Raw genomic sequence first — 14,427 nt, 5'->3', positions numbered from 1 at the left:
AATCTAACAAGTGCCCACCTATTTACCTGAGTCTAATTGTCTTTTACTACATCCAAAGACCGGAATTTCCACCTTTTTTTTCTTCATCTTTTTACAAGTGGGCATTTGTGAGGTCCTGAGGCCCAACCAAAGAGCCTCTCTCTCTCTCCTGTTACTCAACATTCCACAAGAACCACACAAATTCATAACTCTTACGCTAACTCAAGAAGCATCCAAACTCAATCCTCTCACCTCCACCTCACATTCCCCGGCGCCACCAACACTACTAACCCTTTCTCTAGTCTCCTGAAATCAAAATCTATTATGCAACAACATTTTCATCATCATCAACATCACCATCATCTTCTTCATCATCCATGGCCCATATCCCATCTCTGTAGATTCTCATCCCTCTACCTTCTTCTCATTTTCTCCTCTTGATCCCCATACATCTAATTCCCTCTTCTTCTTCTTCTTCTTCTTCTTCTTCTTCTTCTCAGATATGACTCTTCCTTATCGTTTCTCTTCGGTAAGAAACCACTCGCTTCTACTAAGGACTTCTCATCTCTGCACACCCAGATCAGCTCTCGGTTGTTTCTCTCCCAAGGAATCTCCTTTCTTCAAGAAGACCAGTACCATTTTCCTTTCTCCTCACAAACACACTTCTCTTCCCCTGAAACTCGTCTGCCCTTTAGCCAGCTTCTCCTCTTACGCGGATTCTGAAGGAGACGAGAAGCACCATGGCGATCAACAGATACAGAATTCTAACGAATCATCTACCAATTCGACCGAATCAGATGGAAAAGGGAATGCAGAGGCTACCGGCGACTTCTCTGGAATGGCTCAAGCCTTTAACATTTCTTCCAACACAGCGAGGGCAATCTCAATAGCCATCGCCTTCTCTGCTCTGTCCTTTCCACTCTTCATGAAGTCCCTGGGACAAGGGCTGGCTCTCAAGACCAAGCTCCTCTCTTACGCGACACTACTCTTCGGTTTCTACATGGCGTGGAACATCGGAGCTAATGATGTGGCCAATGCCATGGGGACTTCTGTTGGATCCGGAGCCCTTACCATCCGGCAAGCTGTGATGACGGCTGCAGTTCTTGAATTCTCAGGGGCTCTTTTGATGGGAACTCACGTGACGAGCACGATGCAGAAAGGGATTCTCATGGCTAATGTGTTCCAAGGGAAAGATATGTTGCTCTTTGCTGGTCTCCTCTCTTCCTTGGCTGCAGCTGGAACTTGGTTACAGGTTCCATCTTATCTTTTGCCTCTTCCTCACTATTTTCAAGAGAAGATTTAGTAAAGTTAATACCTTTTTAGGATGGCAATGGCAAATGATACAAGTAGAGAACTTTAGTTGAACTGCACTGCAGTGTCTGAAAAAGATTGTGTAATTATGAATTTCACAGGTGGCTTCTTACTATGGATGGCCAGTATCAACAACTCACTGTATCGTAGGATCAATGGTTGGGTTTGGGCTTGTCTACGGAGGAGCTGGTGCCGTATTTTGGAGTTCTCTAGCTAAAGTAGCTTCCTCTTGGGTTATCTCTCCTGTAATGGGAGCACTTGTCTCCTTCCTTGTCTACAAATGCATCAGGAGAGTAAGTAAAACCAAAATCAAATCAATCCAAAGAATCAAACTTTGTATATTACACAAACTCTTCCTTAATCTTCCTTTACATTTGCACACTGTTCTCTTTGTCCTGTGCAGTTTGTTTACAGTGCACCAAACCCAGGACAAGCGGCTGCTGCAGCGGCTCCCGTCGCTGTGTTCGTCGGTATCGCCAGCATTTCATCAGCCGCATTTCCTCTTAGCAAGACGTTTCCAATAGCTATATCACAAGCCTTAGCCTGTGGAGCAGCAGGAGCCATTGTCTTCGACAGAATCATCCGGAATAAGCTCGGTCACCTCCTCGCCAAAACGAAATCACCGGAAACATCTCAAAACCAGCCCAAAAGCATCGGTTTCCTCTCCGATATCGCAGGTCCTACAGGTACTCAGCTCGAGATAGTCTACGGAATCTTTGGCTACATGCAAGTCCTCTCCGCTTGCTTTATGTCCTTCGCTCACGGAGGCAACGACGTATCGAACGCGATCGGACCTTTAGCCGCCGCATTGAGTATCCTCCAGAAAGGAGCAGCTGCAGGAGGCGGCGAAATCGTGATTCCCATGGATGTTCTCGCCTGGGGAGGATTTGGGATCGTTGCGGGTCTCACGATGTGGGGATACAGAGTGATCGCTACGATTGGGAAGAAGATCACTGAGCTTACACCGACTCGAGGGTTCGCGGCGGAATTCGCCGCCGCGTCGGTGGTTCTGTTTGCTTCCAAGTTAGGGCTTCCGATTTCGGCGACTCATACGCTCGTTGGAGCTGTGATGGGTGTTGGATTCGCGAGAGGGCTTAATAGCGTGAGAGCAGAGACTGTGAAAGAGATCGTTGCTTCGTGGCTAGTCACGATTCCCGTCGGTGCTACACTCGCCGTAATCTACACTTGGGTTTTCACCAAGATCTTATCTTTTGTGTTGTGAGTTTCTTGTCAGTTTTTTTTTTCTTCTTTTTGGGATCTCTGGTTTTCAACGAAGAACATTGATCTTCTTCTATTTGGCTTGATTGATTCGGATTCAAAAACTAAAATTATATGTGGAGATTGTTCCTAATGATTCTGATCTTTCGATTCAAAAAAATCTGATTTTTCACCAATCGGTGAAGTATGTATGAATATAAATGATCAAAAGCTTAAAGCTTTCTTTCTAGTTCATTGTTCGTCTCGTCGTCCGAGTAAATTCGAATTAGAGTGGGTGTCGTTTGATTCCTTTAAAAACGTCTTGTCGTTTGTTGCCTGGTCGGAAAAATGTCAATCTCCGATGAAACTGTGGTGATGTTGTTTTCGTGAGACGCGCGCATCTCTTGCTTTTCGTACACGCGTCCTGAAGAAAGACTGACATGATGAGTTTCTTTAATGACGAAACTACCCTTACACGCATCATCAGTTCAGCGATTTCAAATTGGAATCACGAGGGTATTTTAATAAATTCATTAATGGTCACCACGAATTAAGAGAGATATCTCATCTTCTTTGCTTCTCTGGTTCTACTTCTTCCTCTCAGTTTACAATTCTGTGCTCCGATGGCGGCGGTTATCGGAAACGTGGCGTTGTTGCTCGACGTTAATTCTCATCGTGCGGTGGTTACTGATCGGAGAATTCGTTTGACGGTGGCTGATATCGTTCTTAATTTACAGAGTCAGAAGAGAGATTCGCACAGTCATGCCTACTACGCGGCTCTCTCCTCCAATAAGCCTCTGGAATCTGACGGAGATGCTCGGATTCGCCGGTTTTTGACTCGCGGAAAGGCGAATTCCAGGGCTAACGCTGTCGATTTCGACGACGCGGGATCCAGCGACGAGGAAAGCGGCGGCGACGGTGGTGGTGGTGGTGACGGAATGGAGACGGATGAGGAGGAGAAAGCTTACGATTTGGAGAAGGAGAGGAAGAGGAGAGCAAAGGAATTGCAGGATATGATGGAGCTTGAGAGGAAAGCGGAGGAGTTGCAGTATAAGGTTGAGGAAGAAGGGGAAGATTCCGAGGAGAAGAAGAGGATGAGGGTGAAAAGAGAGCTCGAAAAGGTGCGTCTTTTTAGGGTTCTTATTGCTCACTCACTCACCTTAATGTTGATATTACTGAGACAAAAGTTCAAATTAGTATTAAGTTGAAAAAGCTTCTGAAATGTGAGTTTTTTATATATATAATGAACAGTCATGGATTAGTTTAGTTTATCTTAGTGGAAGCCATGTGAGGATGAAAGTTGAAGTTTTTTTTTTTTTAAAAAAATGCAATTTTAAGAGCTGGTGATGTGCTCATAGAAGAGACTGGTGAGAGCAGGTAGCTCAGGAGCAAGCAGAGAGAAGAGCAACTGCGGAATTGATGTTTGAATTGGGTCAAAAGGCTTATGGTAAAGGAATGTATGGACGAGCAATAGAGTTTCTTGAAGGAGCTCTTACCATTATCCCAAGGCCAACACTCTTTGGTGGTGAGGTTGGTTTGAAAAAAAAACACCAGTTAGGTACTTTTTTCTAATTTTGAAAAAAAAAGGAGTTGATTTTGCTAATGATCTCTGGGGGGGATTGATTTTCCAGATTCAAATTTGGTTAGCTATGGCATATGAGGCCAATAATCGCCACGCTGATTGCATTGATCTTTATCAGCAACTAGAGAAGAGACACCCGAGTCCTGGTATTCGTCGTCAAGCCTCTGAACTTAGGTATATCTTGCAAGCACCTAAGCTCAAGATCTCTCAAGAGGAAATGGTTACTATACCCATGATCGGTTCAAGTTACGACAGGTGAGTTAAGAACTTAGGCTTCCTGGATTGACTTATATGTGCTATGTCCCCGTGGCTAACGCATATCAAACGTCACTTGAAATGGTTTTTGTGTTATATATGTGCACAGCTATGCAGTGACGTGGAGTGACAAGGATAGGGATAAGGAGCGGCGAATGAATGAATCGACTACGAATCAGCTTGGCACGAGTCAAGACTTTCTAGGAAAGCTCTTGGTTTGGCGACCACCCGTGGGGATGGAGAAGAACCAAGCCTTTTGGCTTGCTTTGACATTGTGGTTCGGTTTAGTTGGAGCAGCACTTTTCCTACAAAGATAAGTGAAAGAAAGGGAAAAATGCTTTCATTTCCTTTCAATTTATGGTTTGGTATCATTTCTCTCTCTCGCTTGTCTTGTAATTATAATTTGATCGATTTCATGTACAAATTTTTAAGGATACGAAATCATATCTCATTGTATATATATAAAGTATATGACATCTAGAAATTATAATATATCACTTTTTCTGTATTGCTTTAGTAGTAATATAGTGATTGTTATTTACAAAAGTTTTTACCAAGAACAAAATTTGAGGGAAATGAGAAGAGAGTTTTGGGGTCTTCAAGGTAAGAGTAGTGCAAGCTAAACAAGCAATGCCAAGCGTGCATTTTTCCTGTAGACTCTCGTGGTTTTTACTGTTGTATATTTTCTTTTTCAAACTACTAAATTCTCCTCTAAATTGAGGAATGAATCTTACGTCTTATGCTAAGCTTGTGTGTATTTACGTATTAGAACTACTTCTTCTAAATCTATACCATTTTTAACTCTATAAAAAGTCCTACTTACTTGTTTTTGGACTTGACTTATGATCATTGCTTAATTATAAGTTACACACACAAATATATATACTTAGTTAATCTTGCTTCAACGATTAACTTCAAGGAACTATAATTTCCGATTTAAAGCCTTATTACGATTCCACACTTGGTTTGGGTTGTGTTACTGACCTGAATCATGATATAAGATGTACGTACCACTCCGAAAAGCAACAACATCCCATACTTGTAAAAAAATTTTTTTTTATCATCAGTAGTACATCTCCAATATATGTTTCCATATTTTTCTCTATTTTAGAGTATCTCCAATGTATGTTTCCATATTTTTCTTTATTTTAGAGTAACTCCAAAATGAAGTTGTACGTATTTTACTCTAATGTAAGCTTCATTTTTATTCCAAAATGGAGTTATGACTAAAAAAATGGAGAAACTCTAGTTTTTGCTCCATATATAGAGTAACTCCATTTTTTACTCCATTTTGGAGTGAGATTTGAAGTAGGGTTGGAGATTATCTTGCTCCAAACTCTATTTTGCAGTGAAATTTGCAGTAGTGTTGGAGATAGTCTTACTCAATTCTAGTGTTTCACAATCATGTAGCATATCGGCCATCTCTATCGAATTGTCGCAAAAAACGGTTAAAACAGAGTTAACTTTATCTTCTAAAAAAAGAAAGTGCTCGTGACGCAAACACAGATGGTGAAATGAGTTTCTCTGATATTAATACTAGAAGTCTAGAACGTAACGCCTTTTTAGTTTAAGAGTTGCTTTATCTCGGATACTTCTCCGCCCCATTCTCTTATCCTATCATCAGCCATTGCAGCCTACATAACCAACACATATACCTTGCATTAGAAACATCAAAGGCTAGCTTTATTTTGAAACAAGTATGTATAGATTTTTTTTTTTTTTTAATGTTGTTGACTTTATACCTCTTTGTCCCAATTTGTTTTGCAGATCATCCACGTCAAGACTATTGTCTGAACCACGGTTCCCGTCAACATCCCGCACCAGATTCCCTAATACATCAAAGATTCCGAATCATCGGTCTCTTTAAGTTCTAAACTTCTTTACGTTTTCAAAGGAATTAATTAGATGAGAAAAGTCATAATATCAGTTTTACCTTTACACCAAAGTTGAGTTTGTATCCTAACAATAAACCAAATGGGATTCCAAACAAGTAATAGCATGCGATGTTAACGTACGCTACCACTGCTTGCCATCCAGCTCCCACAGCCACCCCTGATTTTACAGTTTATTACCATATTGCCATCGCATTTAGTAAGCCTTAAATTGATGGATTTCACGTAAAATTTAAGTAATGGTTTGAGATAAATAGATAGACTACCTGATAAGACAGGTTGGACATTGTTGATGACAATGGAGAGTGCAAGTATTGGTGTGAGTTCTTTAACAAGAATGATGACTTCTTCATCGCCCACAAATAATGATGGATATTGATCTCTAAAGATGAGTAAAACGATCGATACAACGAATCCGATCAGCGTCGATGTTATCACTGCCACTAGTAGTGAGAACTTCGCGGTTCTTGGATGGTTTGCTCCTAACTCGTTAGACACTCTCACACTGCACCAGTTTTGTGATCATTTCAAGTTTTGATATACTCAAACTTATACCTCAAGGAGAGGTTAAAGAATAAAGTTAAGAGTGATGCAGGTGTGAAAGGCATGTGTTTCTTACCTTACGGCTGTGTTCATCCCAATTGCAATCATGGCGGTCCATCCCAAAATGTTCATGCTTAGAAAAGAAGAGAAAAAAGAATGAGACTTAAATCCAACGAGAATATTTAGTATTACTATTTTTTTTTTTTTTAAGTTCTTGTGTATTCCCATGAACATGTTTAACAAGTTGACATAATTTATATATTCGACAGTCTATTTTAGTCTTTTGAAATTTAAAAATATCTTGATGGTCTAGCTGATGAGAAATTGAAAAGGTAAGTATAAATATTAGTCTATATTGAAATAACTAGATGATATGATCAATTATATATTTTAGTATATATTTTGATGATAAAAAAAAAATATATAAACTATTGCAGAAAAGTATGAAAATCAAAGATTTAATATAAAGGGTCCCTTAAATTAATCAGTAGGGTTTCACTGCCCAAGAAAGCAACAACTAAGTTAGATGACCATAAGAGAGATTCGAACGATTAAGTCTATTACGCTGCATAGTCCATGCACGATGAATTAATTATAAATATCCAACAGAATCTTGATTGATGATAACTTAAAAAAAAGGAAAAAACTGAACACTACACACCGTAAATGACGTTAAATGAGTTTTAAAAAAAAATAACATTTGACATAACGTGTCTACTTATAAAATTGAAATATTTTACCAGATGGAGAGTGCGGCTACAGAGACTTCAGCATTCTTCAAATATCCAGCAAATAATATGACTGCCATAAAATACCACACCTCCAAACTTCAAAAGTAAAAAAAATTAATCAGAAATTTCACAAAAAAAACTAATTTTTTTATAAAAAAATATAGACTCACCAGAGCATAACAGCAGAAGCCAAAGACAATCTAACGAAACTCCACAAGTTATGAAAAGCTTCCCACGATAATCCAGACCAAGCCTCACCGCACGTGCCACTAAATATGTACACGAGCTGTGCCACGACAATGAACCACCACGAGCCGTTAAGCACGACGGCTAGACCGGCCATTCCCCACTTGAGCTTCCCCACGACAAACCACGTGAGGGGCACGTGGAGAACAAGCGCAACCGCGGCAATCGCGGCCATGACCATTATCTTGCTTTGCGATTGGAGGAATTTAGCGGTTGGAAAATTAACGGCGTAAGCGAATATTTGCGGGATCATGTATATGGAAAAGATTCCGGCGGCGCTAGAAATAGCCGGCGTTTGGCCGATGGACGCTAGGATTGGGGCGGCGAAGATGTAGAGGAGAGAGAGGATAAGAGCGGTCACGTTTAGGATCACCCATGATCGTTGTAGGTAAACGCCAAGCATTTTCAATTGTCCCGCTCCAAACGCTTGTCCACATAGCGTTTCCAACGCACTTCCCATTCCAAGCTAGTCATGTTCACAATCGCAGCCATATCAACATTACAAAACAAGAAAAAGTAAGGAGAATACTGAAAAAATATTCAAACGTGAAATTTTCGTTATAGATGTACGATTGGTTGATTACAAAGTAAAAAAAAATAATTGAATTTGCATCCTTTTCCAAATATGTAATAATTTGTATTTATTTCGGAAAAGATAACACAAAAAATCATTTTGTTTGCATTTGTATTTATATTTTTGAAATGATAACTATACTAAACACTAATGTAATATAAATCGGTGCATAGGAAGTCGATAGTAGTCTAATGTAATATAACACACCAATTATAACCAAATCGGTTGATAAATCAATCAACAACTAATGTTTTGTTTCTGTGGCAGACGTACAACTAGACGTCCAAACGTCAACATCAAATCTTTATAAATGTTAAATTTTAACTTTTGACAGAAAACTACAAATAAATATCTAGAAACATTTCACCTAAAAGAATTCCTAACACCAATCTATGTCTGGCTCGATTTATGCACTAGTGTAAAGATTTTTTTGAATATCAATCAAACAATAATAAAATACTCTAAAGTATTTTATAAAAATGAAAGTAAATCAAACTAAACGTTTTGAATGATAAACGCAAAACTCGCAAATGTTATAAGGGGCGTGAATGTCATTTTAGTAAATTTACCATGACGCCGAAGGAGAAGCCGGCGATGACAGAGTTTTCAACGGAGACGGCGGCGAGAGAGATGGTGCTGATGTGGCCGGCGAAGACCTGAGTAACGGCGCCAAGAGAATATTGGGACATCGACGTGAAAATAGCGGGACCGGCCAAATACCATAGCTTTTTGGCCTCCACGTTAAACTCTTTGACGAATCCACCGACGGTTGTGATCGGAGAAATATCATCGGCGGTTGAGTAGGGAAGAAGGGTCGTCGGGTCGGTGGTCTCCGCCGTAGAGAGAAGTGCCTCCGTTAGATTCTTGTCTTTTCCCATGTCGATGAGAGAGACAAAGAGAGAGAGAAATGGAGAGAGATTAAAGGAGGTGAAAGACCAATGACCAAAGAGTGAGGATCTTAATTGGGATTAATCATTCATGAATTCAATAGAGAATGGGTATTGTTTATGTATTTCTGACAAAAATTTGCCTTTGTGTAAATGATATATATATATATATATATTCAACTCTCCAAACAAAGAGAAAGTTATCATTTAGCAACTAGCATTTATGTTCATACCAAAAAAACTAGCATTTGTGTCAAAAAAAAAAGAAGGGAAAAAAGCAGCTAGCATTTTAATAAACTAATTGGCAAATGTGGGGAAAAAAAATTGCTGTGTTGGCAATAAAAATACAGGAAGAATACAAATGTATTTTGGTCATCTTACTAAATGATATCTGTCCATTTGAAATCTGGTCAAATAATAATATTTGTCTATTACTAAGCAATCATATTTCATATTTATATTAATGTGGAACTTTTCAACAATTTTGGAAAAGAAAATATTGTGATTGTGCTTCATAGATAGCATGCAAATAAATTTGTTAATTGATAAGAAGTGTATTCAAATTATAACGACAAAAGAATATTGTTATCTGAATTGCCGTGAAGAATTTAATCTCTTTGTTTTGTTGGTGTTGTTGTTGTCAAATTAATTTAAAAAGACTGTGCGGTGAACAGGCAAGTTGGTGGCAAATAACTTACACAAATGATAAAATATAGAGATGTAAAATATATACGTTATGATGTCTAATGCCACATGCCAAAACAGTCGGTCTTAAAGTTTTCATGGGAGATACAAGCAACAAAGAAACAAATCTAAAATACGATCTAAGACGATAAAACCATATAAAATTATGAAAAATTAAGGCCTATGTATTAATCCGAGAGAGACGATGTCATCAATTCACGAGTTTTGAACAATTTATCTCGAATGCAATAGTTGTTTTTGTTAGCGCTTCGCTAAACACTACATTGCCAACATTAGTGCCTCTAATTCTGAATAAACTGGTGATAAACTTCAACGATTAATACTCATGGCGCCCATCAATGGCTTTCCTTAAAACAAACCCATTCGAGGCATGAACACTGAGCATACTATATGGAAGAAAATTTAACCAAGAGGTTAAGTACAAAATCGAGGCATGAATACTGATCATACGATTTATCCTGAATTTATTCGTACAGCTATAATATTGTTGAGGTTTAAATATGGATTCGTAGCTTTTTTAAAAAAGAAAAAAAGGATTCGTAGATGTTTTCATTAAATTTTGTATTCTTTACCTCTTCAAAAAGAAAGAAAATAAACTATGGGCTGAACCAAATGCCCACCTATTGACAAAACTAAACCCACGAAAACCAGTCTTTGTTTCCACTGTGAAGGCCTGTTAAAAAATCCGGAATCAAAGTAGTGGTTTTAGAAAAACACATAATAAGTGGATCTAGCAATGCCACACGCACTGGCTACAAATGTTGACGTACGCGCTTTCTACTATACTGTATATTTTTGTTTTCATTTTTAATTGAATAATTCATTGACTACAGTGTCAATGCGTTAATCATTAAGATATTGTTCTTTCTAATACTGTACTCATTTTTTTTCTTAGTTTGGAACCTAAAAATATTCCATCTTTCTCGAACATTTACTGTTGTATATGCCTATACTATGTCACAAAGTCATAAACAAATGATAGGAATTTCTGTTAAATCTCGAACTAAACACCCACGGGCGTTAATTTCCTTTTTCATTAACGCTTTCTATTTTTTTTTTCTTCCAGGCATTAAATAATTTAAAGAACACACGTAAGCCGTGTAGTCCACGCGCCGGTCAAATCGAAACCGTAGAAAAAACACAAAGCAAAAGCAAAGAAAAACGGACTTGACTAGCTTTGGACGATCGAGAGACAGAGAGAGAGAGACTTAACACTATTGCGAAGAAGACGATGAACATAGTAGTAGCAGCTTCAACAATAAACCCGTAGAAATCGATACTCTCGATTGATTGAAGTTTTTTTCCACCAGATTTCATTTCTAATGGAAGAAGAGAGCCGAATCGGGGACGAGCTCTCGATTTCGGTTCTCACGGCGGAGCGCCTCCGTGGAGCGGTGGATGAGGCTGAATCGTTCAAGACGGAGTGCGGTGAGGTTGGTAAGCAAGTGGATCGGCTTGCTCAAATGCTCAGGACGCTCGTTCGCCTTGTCACCGGTTCTCAGCAGGTTTACGACCGGCCGATTCGTCGAGTTATCGTCGATGTTAAGAAGAATCTAGAGCGAGCTTATGCTCTTGTTCGCAAGTGTAGAAGACTCAACGTAATCCGGCGAGTTTGCACTATCATCAACGCCGCCGATTTTCGCAAGGTGGTTAACCTTCTCGAATCTTCCAACGGTGACGTGAAATGGATACTGAGTGTGTTTGATTCCGACGGAGACGGAAGCTTCGGAGGTGGAATCGTGATCTCGCTACCACCGATCGCCACCAACGATCCGATTTTCCCTTGGGTCTGGTCCCTGGTCGCGTCGATACAGATGGGGAAATTGCCGGATAAAATCGACGCCGCGAATCAGCTTGGTTCGCTTGCCGGAGATAACGATAGGAACAAGAAGATCATCGTAGACGAAGGAGGTGTTCCTCCTTTGCTGAGGCTACTCAAGGAGAGCTCATCGGCGGAGGCGCAAATCTCGGCGGCTACTGCGTTAGGGTTTTTGGCTTGCGACGAGGATAAAGTGAGGTCTATTGTTAACGAGCTCGGTGTTCCGATTATCGTTCAGGTTCTTGGGGATTCTCCGGTTAGGGTTCAGATCAAGGTAGCTACATTGGTGGCAAGAATGGCGGAACACGATCCGATTGCTCAAGACGAGTTCGCTAGACAGAGCGTGATCAAGCCTCTGGTTACGCTGCTTTCGCTGGACGTCTTTGTGGATGATCTTCAAGTTCCACTGAGTAAGCATAATAGCATTCACTCTCTTGTTCAGATGAACAAAGACATTGAGAAAGATGCATCCTTGAAAATTTACAGGCCGTATAAGAGTTCTAAGTCGAATGTGTATCGTGACATTGGTGTTAGTGGAAGTAGAACAACAGGGAATTTCAAGAAGGAGAGGGATAATGAGAATCCAGAAGTGAAACATGAGCTTAAAGTAAACTGTGCGGAAGCTCTATGGATGCTCGCTAGAGGGAATGTAGCAAACAGTAGGAGGATAACGGAGACGAAAGGTTTGCTTTCTTTGGCGAAGATAGTGGAAAAAGAAGTCGGAGAGTTGCAATACAATTGTTTGATGACGCTAATGGAGATAACCGCTGCTGCAGAGTCCAATGCTGACCTTAGACGAGCAGCTTTCAAGACTAATTCCCCGGCTGCTAAAGCTGTTATTGACCAGATGTTGTGGATAATCAAAGAAGTCGATAGCCCGATCCTGAAAATCCCAGCGATTCAATCGATAGGGTCATTGGCTAGGACGTTCCCGGCAAGAGAGACGAGAATGATCGAGCCGTTGGTGGAGAAACTCGGTAGTAGCGACCAAGAAGTGGCGATAACAGCTGTAATTTCGTTGCAGAAATTCGTCTGCCCCGAGAATTTCCTCTGTGCAGAGCACTCGAAGAACATAATCGAATACGGGTCAATCCCGTTGTTGATGAAGCTGATAAGGAACTTTGAGCAGCAAGTGCAGTTACAATGTCTGGTTCTGCTCTGTTACCTATCGATGAATGCTAGTAACCACGAGCAATTGGAACAGGCTAAGGTTTTGACGGTGCTCGAAGGAGCAGAAAGGTTGGCGAGTCTGCAGAATCCAGAGTTGAGGGAACTTGTATCGAAAGCTATATATCAGCTAAGTCTATACAATGCAGGAAGTCACAGCCAAATGCTATCTTTTGTTGGTCCTTAAAAAGCAATATAGTTTACAAGCTTGTTTGTTGGATTCTGGTACAGACAGAATCTCCATTGTTAGATGATCACAGGGAAAGAGCAAAAGCAAAATCTCTCATTTTGTTGATCATTGATTGATCAATCCTGCATTGTACATTACACGAAAACAAAACAAAAGTTAGATGGAAGGGTAATAAAACTGGCTTTGCTCTGTCTCATTTCGAATATTTATTTAGTTTTGTATTAATCATTTGAATGGTGTTTACTACTAATAACAGATGGAAACTGGTGTATCATTCTCTATAATTACCGCAAACTATTTTTAGATTGTTTGGTCTAATTTACACTTTTAAGTTATTAAATTGATTACTCTATTGTTTTGTCGAAAAAAAGAAGAAAATTGATTACTTTATTGTAATAAAATAGTTTAAGAGCTAATACTATGATAGATAGAGACCATATGTTTAGACTATGTTTTGTAGAGAGATATCTCATATATTGTCAGTAGATAATAGAATATTTTTCTTCTAAAATTTCGTTTTGAGCGTCAATTCACCTATATACTAATGTCTGATGGATAACTTTTAGAATTAGATTTAAATCTTGAAATCAAAAGTCACTATAAGTTCATTAGGGAATAGTGGTGTATTGCCTACTTAAGTTTCTCCTAAAATCGTAACCTTTTAATTCACCAAACACCCAACTTTGGTTTTTGTCTTCTTTTGGCAAATTAATCTTATAAAGCTTTTGTATTATGATGATACTTTTCTGTGTAATTGATAATATGTTGTTGCTTTCTATAGTTCCTCTTTGTCTCTCCATAGATAATTAGTTAGTTAAATGTTTCTTTTAGATTTTTTATTTGTCTTCGACAACAAATAGAGGTGTATCTCTCAATTCTCAAAGTGTAACAGTCCATGAGCATCATCACTCGCATATAGCCTCAAGTTATCCGTCTTGACTTCATAGGATCTTTGATATTGAGAGAATCTCAACCTCTTCGAAATGCCATGGTTGGTTTTTGCGTTGATGTAGTTAGTTTCCTTTGTTTTGAGGCATTTTTGTATTCTTCAGTCTTGAGGCAAAGCTAATAACCGGTTTATATTTATATGATCAAAGGCAGTGAAACAAAATCACAATTCCTTGTCAACAATTAACATAACCACATAAATCACGGATTGATCCACAGTGACATGAGAAATATTACTAGTGGAAACATCAAACAATTTATAAGATAACAAGTTCCTGTTTTTTATCCCATATTTTATGAAATCCCTAATTGATTTACCTAATTAATCCCATTTTATTTAGTTGGATTAGTGAAGTACATTAAATTATTTAACTAATTTTTGGAACCAAATATTTATAGGT

General features: G+C 39.1%; 4 protein-coding genes across 5 annotated transcripts; 3 read left to right on the top strand and 1 right to left on the bottom strand.

Moving 5' to 3' along the window:
• Positions 1-2,670, top strand: LOC18011884 (inorganic phosphate transporter 2-1, chloroplastic). Of its 2 annotated transcripts, XM_024151016.1 has the most exons (4): positions 1-376; positions 480-1,231; positions 1,392-1,583; positions 1,694-2,670. In XM_024151016.1, exons 1-4 carry the CDS (start codon positions 304-306, stop codon positions 2,510-2,512), a joined length of 1,836 nt encoding a protein of 611 aa, XP_024006784.1. In that variant the 5' UTR covers positions 1-303; the 3' UTR covers positions 2,513-2,670. The 2 variants fall into 2 exon arrangements, with proteins under 2 accessions (XP_024006784.1, XP_006395545.1); XM_006395483.2 differs by having other exon boundaries at positions 10-1,231.
• Positions 2,671-3,067: 397 nt separating this feature from the next.
• LOC18011967 lies at positions 3,068-4,832 on the top strand. The gene is made up of 4 exons (XM_006395482.2): positions 3,068-3,608; positions 3,865-4,017; positions 4,119-4,324; positions 4,434-4,832. Exons 1-4 carry the CDS (start codon positions 3,111-3,113, stop codon positions 4,639-4,641), a joined length of 1,065 nt encoding a protein of 354 aa, XP_006395544.1. The 5' UTR covers positions 3,068-3,110; the 3' UTR covers positions 4,642-4,832.
• Positions 4,833-5,676: 844 nt separating this feature from the next.
• LOC18011966 (protein DETOXIFICATION 29) lies at positions 5,677-9,188 on the bottom strand. The gene is made up of 8 exons (XM_006395481.2): positions 8,880-9,188; positions 7,661-8,202; positions 7,500-7,586; positions 6,836-6,892; positions 6,483-6,721; positions 6,258-6,376; positions 6,067-6,153; positions 5,677-5,958 (listed from the first exon to the last, which is right to left on the bottom strand). Exons 1-8 carry the CDS (start codon positions 9,186-9,188, stop codon positions 5,887-5,889), a joined length of 1,512 nt encoding a protein of 503 aa, XP_006395543.2. The 3' UTR covers positions 5,677-5,886.
• A 1,896-nt stretch (positions 9,189-11,084) lies between these two features.
• On the top strand, positions 11,085-13,328 carry LOC18011713. Its single transcript, XM_024151302.1, has one exon. It carries the CDS (start codon positions 11,225-11,227, stop codon positions 13,073-13,075), a length of 1,851 nt encoding a protein of 616 aa, XP_024007070.1. The 5' UTR covers positions 11,085-11,224; the 3' UTR covers positions 13,076-13,328.
• Positions 13,329-14,427: the final 1,099 nt, after the last annotated feature.

The sequence above is a fragment of the Eutrema salsugineum genome, unplaced genomic scaffold (genome assembly GCF_000478725.1).
Source record: "Eutrema salsugineum unplaced genomic scaffold, Eutsalg1_0 scaffold_6, whole genome shotgun sequence".
Taxonomy (NCBI): domain Eukaryota; kingdom Viridiplantae; phylum Streptophyta; class Magnoliopsida; order Brassicales; family Brassicaceae; genus Eutrema; species Eutrema salsugineum.
The sequence above is the reverse complement of the archived record's forward strand: the minus strand, read 5'-3'. Positions and strand labels throughout refer to the sequence as shown.